The sequence below is a fragment of the Carassius auratus genome, unplaced genomic scaffold (assembly GCF_003368295.1).
Source record: "Carassius auratus strain Wakin unplaced genomic scaffold, ASM336829v1 scaf_tig00026160, whole genome shotgun sequence".
Classification (NCBI taxonomy): domain Eukaryota; kingdom Metazoa; phylum Chordata; class Actinopteri; order Cypriniformes; family Cyprinidae; genus Carassius; species Carassius auratus.
Genome location: NW_020525495.1, coordinates 35,049 through 46,214, shown reverse-complemented (window position 1 = coordinate 46,214; position 11,166 = coordinate 35,049). Strand labels below are relative to the sequence as shown.

Here is an 11,166-nt window from a genome sequence, read left to right as displayed (position 1 = left end):
CATATTTTTATGTTTGGAAATCATTTATATTGGGCACTTATTGGCTGGGGATTCTAAGACTTCGATATCATAAGTTTCAAAGATTAATCATTGGAATAATCACCATTTGTTATTGGTTCTTAACAGCCCGGTGAGGTATTTGTCTGACTTAGAAAATCTGGACTGAATGAAATAGCAACAGGATGGTGCACCAAAACAGACAAAGCTGTCACTGTTAAGTTATTTTTTATATACTCCAAATTACGTTCTTTGCTGTAAAACAAAAAGAACATGTTTTGGAAAATATTCTGTTCTTTTTGATGATGTGAAATTTGGATGGGGACTAAAAGTTTGTCTTTGAAGTTGCCTAATTGGTTCACTGTGTAAGTATCATTTAATGACATCACTGTATTGTACAGTGATTCTACATCACAGATTCTAGGGTTGAACAATAACATAAATCAACAATAACATCACCAAAGTGTAATGTATTTATATAAGCTTCTTACCAATTGGTAACATGTAAACATTTGTTACGTGGGTAATTCCAATTGAGCAGAGATTACAAATAAATACATTTGAAATTTGTTGAAAAAAGTTATATTAACAGTATTGAATGTTTTAATAGTGGCCATACATTTTATTAAAACATTTTGGCTGAGCCATCTTTTAAACTTTTTGGCAACTCTCACTCCAAACTCTCACTCCAAAAAGACAGAAATGAAAATAAGTAGCACACAATAACAAACTGGCTCCAAACTACAAGTTATGTCCAGAAATGTTCTTTATTGTCAGCATACTACAATTTCAAAGATCCTTTATACAGCACATAATGCATTTCAATTATTTGCACAAGATGTTATGCCTTAAGTGACAGTTAAAACCGAAGCATAATTACTTCAGAAAATAAAGTCAACTGATTTTCATCACATTGGTATTATTATACTTTGGAAGGAAAGATGAAAAAAAAAATTATATATATAATATATAATATAAGTCAGTGCTGTTTTATTTGATGGCTGCAGAAATGAATTTTGTGCACGTGTGTGTGTGTGTGTGCATGCGTCACTGTGCTTTCTGTTTCTCCCACTGTTCTGGTGTCAATGTTTTCTGCTCAAATGCATGGATCTCTTTCAGTTCCTCGGCAAGGCAATTATTCACCATCCTAAATAATAAACAAACAGAGATATTTATAAAAAACATTACATGAGGTCAGTAAGTCTATTGTTCCCAGCATGCCTGTTCCTCACAGCTTGCCTCCACAGCTCTATCCTCCCTAAAGACAATACACTTCCACATGACTTGGCCCTATAAAGAGACTCTGATCCTTCTGCCAAGTCCGCACATCTGCGTCCGTGTCTGAGGCACTCTGAGCCAGCTGGGACTCTCTCAGCTGCAGATGACCTTTTTCACGGCATCATTGAGTCCATCAAACAACATTTTTATTCCCTACCATCTTCAGGTGTTTCATATTTGACATGAGACAGCATCACAATTTTTTTCTTAAAAGACAATATTCTATACTGATATGAAATGCAACCTGACAGTAAGAGCACTGAGCGATTAACATAAGAGCAACATTTACGTAAATATTATCAACAAATGTCTACATAAACTGATTTTACAAATACAACTACCAGAATTTTTTAATTCTACAGGTGGATCTCAAAAAAAAAAATTAAATTGGGAAAAGGTCATTTTTTTTTATAACTTATTTCAAGTTAAACTTCCATATATTCTACATGCATTTCATGTAAAGTAATAAATTTCAAACGTTTTTAGTTTTAATTATTGATTGATTAGGGCTTTATAGCTAAACAAAAAAAAAACTATTCTACATTTTTGATATGCACCTGTAGTTATTTTTAAGATGGTTTCTTAAAGCAGAGTTTCAGTCAAAGAATAAATGTTTTTTTTTTTTCATAAATGTTAAACTTGATAAAGTGAAGTCTAAAAAGCACACTGAAAATTGGATTCAAACTAAACTTTTCGGATTTCGATTGAAACATGCAACAGTAACAGTACGGCATAAATCGATAAAAAATAAGATTCTGTACCAGGTCTGGTTCACTAATATGAGTAATATCTTGAGTATCATTTCCGACATATCATGCGTCTCTTTTTTTACACAAAGTCAGGTGCTCTTCCACTGAAGCACAAGATTCTGGATTATTTTTTAATTATGATCATTAGATTTTAACTTCATGCACCTTGACTGCTGCTGTCATTAAAGCGTTTGATGTTCAAACTGAAATTGTTATTCTTATAACTTCATATTTAAAATAAATATTAAGTATTAGAAAGGTGCAAAACATAAGTAGTTTCACACTTTTGTATTCCATCACAGAACATAAAAGGCATCGTGTGAAAAAGAAGCAGCTCACCTGTGTCTCTGCAACAATGGTTTCCCCTCAAACTGAGGAGACACTACAAGAACTTTAAAACTGGCTGCACATCTGTTAGGAGACGTGTCTTCTACATCCTGAAAGAAAAACAAGGAATGGAGTATGCGTATTTTCACACATATAAAACGTATGATCTGTAACTCCTTTTGATCCTAGTTTCATCTGGCTGTGCGTGTTACATACCACGTGTATCGCACCAATCTCCGCAATCAGTTTTTCACGAATCAAATCTGGGGTTACTGACATATTTCCCGGAATGAAGTATAAGCTTTAGGGACGATAATGATTATATAAACACTGAGATTAGTGATTTAAACATACAGCAGACAGCGTTGTTGTCTTCTGGTAATCTAGGAACTACCGGTATGCCTTAGAAAGGAGGAGCTAAAGTACTAAAACCACCCAATTGGATTTTGGAATATTAGAGGCCACGCCTCTAACAGACAGTAATGGCCAATCCCTTTATCGTACAGTTTACCGAACGCATGAAAACTGACCAATAAACACAAAGAATTTGGGGTCCTTGCTGTTATCGGTGTTCTCTTTCTTTTCACGCTCGAAAAAGAGAAATAATCTGATCGCAGATGAGCAAATCAAGTTAAATCAATATAGATGGGCATAACTGTATTTGTTAATAACATGGATTATGGCAAACTATTTTAACCTATTATTTTAATAGGCTTATTAATTGACTCCTGCATCGTATATTTGCTCAGGCCGTACCAGGGCATACCTAACGGGCTATTTTGAAACGAAAAAGGCACAATATCAAAACAAATTTTGCAACACCAAGAGGATTCGAGCATCACCCTAGGTATTCACACTCCATCCCAGTAGGTGGCGGAAATGCACCAAAAGCTGGTTTGCCAACCGCCAATAAACAATAAAGAAGAAGAAGAGGATTCGATACAGTAGAACTAAGAAGTTACAGAACGGACGCTGTCCTTTTTTAGACTTTAATGGGATATCATATTTTATTTTTAATTACATAACTTTAGTTACATTTTATAATATAGCAATGACGCTTGAGATGAATGTCTTGAAAGGTGGTGTATGATGCTGATGGATATTGCCAAAGATTGCAGTGATCTGAACAGATGATATATATGAGAAGTCAGAAATAACTGCACAGCTTCTAGCCCTCTCTCTGCAAAGGTTTTTGATCTAACGTTACTGCAGCAAACAGGATGGTGGTAGAGGTGGAGAGTTTCTATGGTGTTTATATGCTGTACTGTACTAACCCGAAGTTCAAGGGTCGAATATATATTGGCTTCACTGTGAACCCAGAGCGCCGGATAGGACAACACAACGCTGGACGACACCGAGGAGGAGCCAAGAAAACCAGCGGCAGGGGACCGTGGTGAGAAATCAGCTCAACACTTCATATGGTGGACATATTACCATCAGATCTCTGAACAGAAACTCATATGGTCTTTTGTGGTAAATGTTCTTCTTCTTCTTTTTTCTTCTCCTTTTAAGGGAGATGGTTCTTATCGTCCATGGCTTTCCATCTGATATTGCAGCTCTTCGGGTAAATACACTTTTCCGTTTGTGTTATATCTTGTCTTTCATTTCGCCTTTTTACGAGGTAAGTGATTAATAAGCGAGAGTGCAAAAAAAAAATCTTTACCCAAATAATGTAACACTTCAAAAAAAAAAAAAAAAAAAAAAAAAAAAAAAAATATATATATATATGTATATATATATATGTATAAATATGTATGAATGTGTGTATACATATGTAAACTTTCCCATGCATGTCACTCATATCCCAAACACAGAGAAAGCAGGTAGCCTAGGCTTTAGATATCAGGGCAGTTATTTTATTTATATTTTTTTAAATAAGCTTTCCATTGATTTATGGTTTGTTATTCAAATCTGGAATCTGAGGGTGCAAAAAAAAATAAAAAAATAAAAATAAAAGGTTATTAGCAATGCATCTTACAAAATTTACAAAATATATTTTGGGAACTTTATCTTTCCTTAATATCCTATTGATTTTAGGTATAAAAGAAAAATAAATGATTTCGACCCATATAGTGCATTTTTGACTTTTGCTACAAATATAACTACTAATGGTTATGTGGATAATAAAAATGACAAATCCAACAGTAAAACATCCAGACTTATTACAATAATTAAAATTGTGAGGTGGAAATATTCAGTTGGTCTTTGTTTTACTTGTCCTCTGTTTGTTTTTCATCCGTTAGTTTGAGTGGGCTTGGCAACATCCACACATTTCTCGTCGACTGTCCCATGTTACCCGGCGCAGCCGTAAAGAGTCCAGTTTGCAATTCCACTGGCGTGTGGTGACAAACATGCTGCGAGTGGCGCCGTGGAGGCGACTTCCCCTCACTGTACGCTGGCTGAAGCAGGAGTACCGAATGGACTTTGCTCCTGAACTGCAGCCTCCTCTACACATTCCTCTAACATTTGGCTGTGTTCGTGCTAAGACGAAACCCCAGCAGGAGTGCAAAGAACAAGATGAGGGACCGGTGGAGAGGTGTGTGTTATGTGGGGTGTTTGTTAAGGTAAGTTTCACTCTGCTTTCAGAGTAGTTTTGAGAAACCAGCTCAAGACATTGCAGAATTAACTGAGGCTCAGTAGTTTTGCTTTTTTATGATTTCAGGCTATGGACAGACTATCTTGTTTCCACTCTTCCTGTCAAATGGTTAGTCATCTGATTTGCCTAGCTAAACACTTTCTGAAAGCAGACCCTTCCCACATACTTCCTGTGGAGGGAAAGTGTCCAGGCTGTCATCAATCAGTGCTGTGGGGGAGTTTGATACGCCATAAAAATGGCTGTTATGGTGATTTGGAAGAAATTTCCTCATCCTCATCTCAGGTACATATTGATATGATTTTACCTATGTTGTATCATAAATAAATTCATTTAGATCTTAACATGTGTTTATACGAGATAGTTATTAGAGTATTTTTATATTTTACAAAGATGTTCTATATTATTTTATTGATTAACAAAATAACTGTTTTTATTCATTTAAACAGAGTCATTGGACGGATGAACTACAGTTGTGAAGAGTGTCATAAAGCTGTTTCTGTTTGAAGAAGTATCTGTTGAATAGGAGTGTCTGATCTGACAGACTGAGCGCTCATTAAGGCCAAAGCATCTTTATATTCTAAGAAATGTAGAATTACCAAAGATATACAGAATAAGATGAGAATTCAGACATTTTTAAATAAGAAAAAAAATATTTTAATTCCGCAGTAATACATGTTCGAACATTTTGTAAGCTCAGTCAAGACAAGAATAATTACTGGATAGTGTGTGTTTTTAAAACAACTGTGATGTGATTATTTTGTATTTGAAATCATGTGTGAAATATTTATTGAACAATAAATCAGTGTACTTTGTCTTGGTGGTTTTTGTGAAGCATTATTGTTGCCCAGTTCTTTGTTGGTGCAAGTTGTTTGTAATGTTGTCTTACTACTCACAAATGTTCTTTTTGCATGTTTAAACAGGATGGAAACAGATGGCCATTAGAAAGAATCTAGAAACCGTGAGGATGACTATTGCTGCAATGAATACTGTAAAAAAAAAAACTTGGGGGACTTTATAGCCATTATAGCAGTTCTCAGTCATTTCTGTTCAGTGCCATGGGATGGACAGAAATGACACATAGACTATACTGGTTTTGCCCACTATTTAGATTATGGAAAAGAAAGTCAATGCAAATCATATGAATAAATGTGTTGGAATATTAGAAACATGTTGTTAAAATCTAAAATATTACGTTTAAATTCACAGTAATTCATAGATATATAACTGTCAATTTCGTCAATTTTCGTGTTATACAAACCGCTGTTATATAGATGTAGGTGGATATATATCTTTTTATAGTGCTCCTGGCTCTGAACTGCTCATCACTAAATCTTTCTTCACTGAGGATTTGGAGGGCCGTTAACCGTGATTACTGGCTGAAAGAGAGTAAAGACAGACAGACTTGTTGTCATATCCTCCTTTTATAGCATGAGCTACAGCTTAAAGTACAGTTTGCATGTGTTCTTACCACATTAGACACTGGAGAGCAGAACTGAATGGCCTTGCAGCAGTATGCAGCTATAGTGGCAGAAAGGGCAATGTGGACTGTCATCACAAGCTTTTGTATTCCCAGGTAATTTTCAAAGCCAGTCTGTGGGTAAAACATAAAAAAGACAGCAATATTTGACTTGCCATTTGTTCTCACCTTAACATGTTTTTATCTTTTAACATCTTTATCGAATGAGTAAGTGTGAATTAAGGGAAACAACTTTCAGATCTTCCACATTAGTCACTTAAAATCAAATCACCTTTATACACATGTATACAATATTGCACTTGCAATACAGCTTTACAGTGCTAAACAGAAAAATAATGATTCAGTGTTGCTAACAAAACAAAACAAAAAACAAAACAAAAAACGCAGTAAACAGTCATTATTCAGTTGATTGCCAGCCAATCGTGGTCTCCCCTACCTAAAATACCATATCAGAATTCGTACGGTAAACGTGTTTCTGACTTACGTTGAAACTTTTGCATGTTGTCATTTGAGGGGATTCTAGTTCTGATGCCCAACAGTTATTTACTGGAGGTAAAATACTTATTTGGATGAATATGGTTATCACAGAGGCCATACAGGCCACCACTTGCATTCCTAAACAAGCCTTTAGCTGAAACAAAAACACACACAAAATTACAGGCAATGTTCGGTGACACAATTTATATTTCTCCTTATTAAATTCTATTAGTTTTAAATGTACAAAAAAGGAAAAAATGGCTCATAACTAATACTGCACATGTGTTTTGCAAAAGGGTTAAGATCTGGAAACTTACAGTTGGGAGGTGAAGATTCTGTGCAGCTATTGCCAGACTTCCTGCAATAATGATCTATAAGAGGGGAAGATCAAGACATTATATGCAGTACCTTCAGAAATCATTTAGATTTCAGAGCCTCTATGTTTCTCACTTATTGGACACGTTATGATTTCAGAATGGATCTACTGACTGACTGATCTGCTGTATTTGATATGATTTAGAAACACACATGTCTCTATAATATGTGATTTTTTTGCATTTTCAGTGGGTAGAATCACAAAGTGCAAAACAAAAAAACGGATATTCCAACATGGAATCCACATTTCAAAGCAGAATAACCGGGAGCACTGTTTTCCAGAGAAAAAAAGCATATGAGCTTGAATGTGTATTGTGCATTAATGTATTTTTATGATTTAGTATTGTCAGAAAATGTCATACATTACCTTAATGTTAATCAAACTACAAATCTCTGTACATTATTAATACTTTTAGACAGGCACTGTTTATCTCTTTGTTGTATTTGTTGTATTTATTTGTGCTGGTTTGGTGCTAAAAGTGTATTTAGTGATATTGCTTGATACATTTTTATTAAATGATTAAGCAGACTCTTTTATGCAAAGCGACTTACAAATGAGGACATTAGAAGCAACCAATGGCTGTGACTAGTGCTGGTGGGTTTTATGCACAGAAATAGAATAGTATATAGAATAGAATAGAGAGTGCTAATGTTGGCGGATCAAGTTTTTCTCTATGTAATAAATGAAAAATAAACAGATAAAATAGAAATAGAGTGTTAGAGGTTTTATATTAGTTAGGCTAATAGTTTTTGCTGCGGTATTGAAATTGAGAATTGTGGAATCTAAAAATTTACTGTAAAAAACCTATTCATTAAAATACAATATTTCAAGTGGAACACAGAAGACAAGAAGTGCTGAAAAGAGGCAGAGCAACATAATATCTACAGCTGACCAACAGGCGATGGCTGCCAAGTGAAATGGCTTGCCTTAAAGTGACTGGGGTGCGCTATTATTAATATAGTTATTCAAATGACATGATCTGTTGATGTTCACATAACTTTTTTGATGCACATCAAAGAATGTATTTAATAAAAGTGTTCCCATCATAGTTTGTGCATGTTTTCTAGTCTGATAAAAAAATAAATAATAATAATTCTGACTCAATTGAGCACATTTTTATGTGCATTTTTAAAATGTATGCACATCTTAGAGTTTCCAGCTTGTAATATGAAATATGAAAATAGGTGGATGGAAACACAGCTAATGTCAAATAAACAAAACTATCTTATCATTAAATGTGAAGTGTAGGCCTACTTACGATCATCGAGGCAATGCCACCCACGACCATGACCACATCTGCATATTTGTCCATGCCATTCATATAGAACATCACAACCATAATTGTGAAAAAAACAGCAAACGCAATTTGTGTTACCTGTAATAAACAACAAAGCCCTTAAAATAATTAACCATGGTTTTGCTGAATTAACCACTCCTGTAGGGAAAAAAAGAATAAGAAGAAAAGCAACCATCACAGAATTTGCAATGGGTTTACTGGTTATAATGGGAATAGAATTAGTTTTATTGGGAACTGTAATGGTCCCTATGGGTCTGTACTGGTTATTTGTTGCCTTCAATTTGTATCTTGTTAAAAGCAATACATACTAATGGGTCATGTCTCAAAATACACCACAGGAAACCATTTTTAAATGATTTTAATGGTTGATGTTTTGTAATATTTGTGATGGTATATGTAGTGGAAACCATTAGAATTTCTGTGATGGTTTCTATTATTTTTTTCCCAGAAGGAACAGTTCTTTTAGCCTATGGCATTTGTGCACAAATGAACAGTTGTTTTTACTAAACCATGATATTTGTATTTTAAACCATTGTTATATAAAATATATACACTAACATTCAAAAGTTTGGAATCAGTAAGTTCATTTATTTTATTTTATTTTTAGTTATTTTATGCTTACTTAGGCATATATATGTCAGTAGTGCCACATGATCATTTAGAAATCATTTTATATGCTGATTTAATATCAGTGTCGGAAACATTTATGCAGCTTAATATTTTTTGAACCTCTGATACCTTTTTCAGGATTTTTTGATGAATAAAAGTTTAAAGAACAGAATTTATATTTAAAATACAAATCATATCTAACAATATAAGATTCTAACAATTTAGAGTTTAAAGTTTTTATTTATTTATAATAAAATATAAATTTCTTAAAAAAAGTGACCCCAAAGTTTTGAACAGTTGTAAATATGTAAAAAAAAAAAAAAAAAAAAAAAAAAAAAAATATATATATATATATATATATATATATATATATATATATATATATATATATATAAATATAAATATATATATATATATATATATATATATATATATATATATATATATATATATATATATAATTTATTTCTAAGAATAAATGCTGTTCTTTTAAACTTTGTATTCATCAAAGATATTGAATAATGTAATACAGTAACACAGGTTCCAAAAAATATTAAGAAGCACAACTTTTTTCTAATAGCCTAAATCAACATATAAGAATGATTTCTGAAGGATCATGGGAAACTGAAGACTAGAGTAATGATGCTGAAAATTCATTTTTGCATCACAGAAAAAAATTACATTTTAAAATATAGTCACATAAAAAGAGCTGTTTTAGACTGTAATATTCCACAATATAATTTTTTTCCTTTAATATACTTTTAATCAAATAAATGAAACTTTGATGAACATATGAAAACCCATTAAAAATATTAAAAACCATACTGATCCCAAACTTCTGAACAGCAGTAATCAATTTCCAAAACAACAATGTTTTAGCTGTAGTGAATAGTGACCATTTTTACATCCAGTTTGTAAGCAAAACAAACAAAAAGTATGTCAGCATTTAAACTGTAAAGTGATATAGGTTCACGCACCCCTAGTATTTTGGGTTCACCCTCCAAGTATTTGAGTTTTTGATTGGGGTTTTTCTCAAAGCGAATTTGCAGTAACGTTACCTCTCCGGGATTCCGATCTTCTCCAGATTCGATCTGGGGTTCGTCTGTCGACGACAGTGTCATAACTAACGCAAATATAACACTTACATTAAAAAAATAAATAAATCGCTAAATTAAGCTGAAAAATGCCTCACACATATTCACTTCGATTCTACAAAGCAGTGGCTCATGTACATTCCTAACAAAATGAAGCGGGAAAATAACTACAGTATTATACACGCCACCTAGTATTATAAAAATAAACTCACCTTCCATTTTGCTGATCCCCTAATAAGGTTAATTTTTACGAAATACTTTGAATGTTTAGGAATCCTCCTTGTTTTCTCCACTCTTCTGTTTCGGAGTGATTTGGTCCCGCCCCGTTATGGAATCCAGTTCAACATCTGAAAACAGTTAGTCAGCTGACAGCAAACCCAGCTCTGAAGAAAAGACCGAAAAACATCAATAGAGCAGCACTGCTGGCCCTTTTGAAACGAGGCATTTTTAAAAATTCAGTATTAAATTAAACCAATATCCACAAACTATTATCGTCTCTCGGTTATAGTCTGAGACAGCATCTGTGTGCAGTCTGATGCCACTTAACATATTTTGTTCTCAGTCAAATGAGTTACAAGCATAGGCCTACTACAATTTAAATATCCAAGAAGATTAGGACTGTACACCATTGAAATCTCAGAGACAAATGACTTGAACATTACTACTTATACAGTATTTTTTTTTTTTTTACAGAAAAAGCTAACAAATAATCTATATATTTTTTTTACTTGAAATATTTTGGGATGTTTTAAATGACATAAACAGCAGGCTGTTAAAACAATAGCTTACTTACTATGTGTGTGTGTGTGTTAACATCCGCAATAGTTTTTAACTGTTTGAAATTTATTAAAAAACACTGTTTTGAGAGGTAGTTTTTATTTTATTCCAA

General features: G+C 33.3%; 3 protein-coding genes across 7 annotated transcripts; 1 reads left to right on the top strand and 2 right to left on the bottom strand.

Moving 5' to 3' along the window:
- Nucleotides 1–745: 745 nt before the first annotated feature.
- On the bottom strand, nt 746–2,770 carry LOC113078634 (bolA-like protein 2). Its single transcript, XM_026250960.1, has 3 exons — nt 2,568–2,770; nt 2,364–2,461; nt 746–1,144 (listed from the first exon to the last, which is right to left on the bottom strand). Exons 1-3 carry the CDS (start codon nt 2,628–2,630, stop codon nt 1,045–1,047), a joined length of 261 nt encoding a protein of 86 aa, XP_026106745.1. The 5' UTR covers nt 2,631–2,770; the 3' UTR covers nt 746–1,044.
- Nucleotides 2,771–3,258: 488 nt separating this feature from the next.
- Nucleotides 3,259–5,760, top strand: slx1b (SLX1 homolog B, structure-specific endonuclease subunit). Its single transcript, XM_026250954.1, has 5 exons — nt 3,259–3,744; nt 3,864–3,915; nt 4,595–4,915; nt 5,014–5,229; nt 5,394–5,760. Exons 1-5 carry the CDS (start codon nt 3,572–3,574, stop codon nt 5,421–5,423), a joined length of 792 nt encoding a protein of 263 aa, XP_026106739.1. The 5' UTR covers nt 3,259–3,571; the 3' UTR covers nt 5,424–5,760.
- On the bottom strand, nt 5,578–10,643 carry LOC113078633 (membrane-spanning 4-domains subfamily A member 4D). Of its 5 annotated transcripts, none has more exons than XM_026250956.1 (7): nt 10,490–10,643; nt 10,161–10,285; nt 8,536–8,652; nt 7,219–7,272; nt 6,909–7,055; nt 6,416–6,538; nt 5,578–6,323 (listed from the first exon to the last, which is right to left on the bottom strand). In XM_026250956.1, the coding sequence occupies exons 1-7, from the start codon at nt 10,494–10,496 to the stop codon at nt 6,285–6,287; spliced, it is 612 nt and encodes a 203-aa protein (XP_026106741.1). In that variant the 5' UTR covers nt 10,497–10,643; the 3' UTR covers nt 5,578–6,284. The 5 variants fall into 5 exon arrangements, with proteins under 5 accessions (XP_026106741.1, XP_026106743.1, XP_026106742.1 ...); XM_026250958.1 differs by having other exon boundaries at nt 10,242–10,285; XM_026250957.1 differs by having other exon boundaries at nt 10,242–10,306; nt 10,490–10,632.
- Between the last annotated feature and the right edge of the window lie 523 nt (nt 10,644–11,166).

Excerpts from the sequence above, each read along its gene's own strand:
- LOC113078634 (XM_026250960.1), bottom strand. The coding sequence starts at position 2,630 with ATGTCAGTAACCCCAGATTTGATTCGTGAAAAACTGATTGCGGAGATT. Across the intron at positions 2,462-2,567 it reads AGATTGGTGCGATACACGTG|GATGTAGAAGACACGTCTCC; the intron begins GTATGTAACACG and ends TTTTTCTTTCAG. Across the intron at positions 1,145-2,363 it reads CCATTGTTGCAGAGACACAG|GATGGTGAATAATTGCCTTG; the intron begins GTGAGCTGCTTC and ends TTTATTATTTAG.
- slx1b (XM_026250954.1), top strand. The coding sequence starts at position 3,572 with ATGGTGGTAGAGGTGGAGAGTTTCTATGGTGTTTATATGCTGTACTGT. Across the intron at positions 3,745-3,863 it reads ACCAGCGGCAGGGGACCGTG|GGAGATGGTTCTTATCGTCC; the intron begins GTGAGAAATCAG and ends TCTCCTTTTAAG. Across the intron at positions 3,916-4,594 it reads CTGATATTGCAGCTCTTCGG|TTTGAGTGGGCTTGGCAACA; the intron begins GTAAATACACTT and ends TTCATCCGTTAG.
- LOC113078633 (XM_026250955.1), bottom strand. Across the intron at positions 7,273-8,535 it reads GTGGCATTGCCTCGATGATC|ATCATTATTGCAGGAAGTCT; the intron begins GTAAGTAGGCCT and ends CCCCTCTTATAG. Across the intron at positions 6,324-6,415 it reads GCTCTCCAGTGTCTAATGTG|CCAGTAATCACGGTTAACGG; the intron begins GTAAGAACACAT and ends ACTCTCTTTCAG.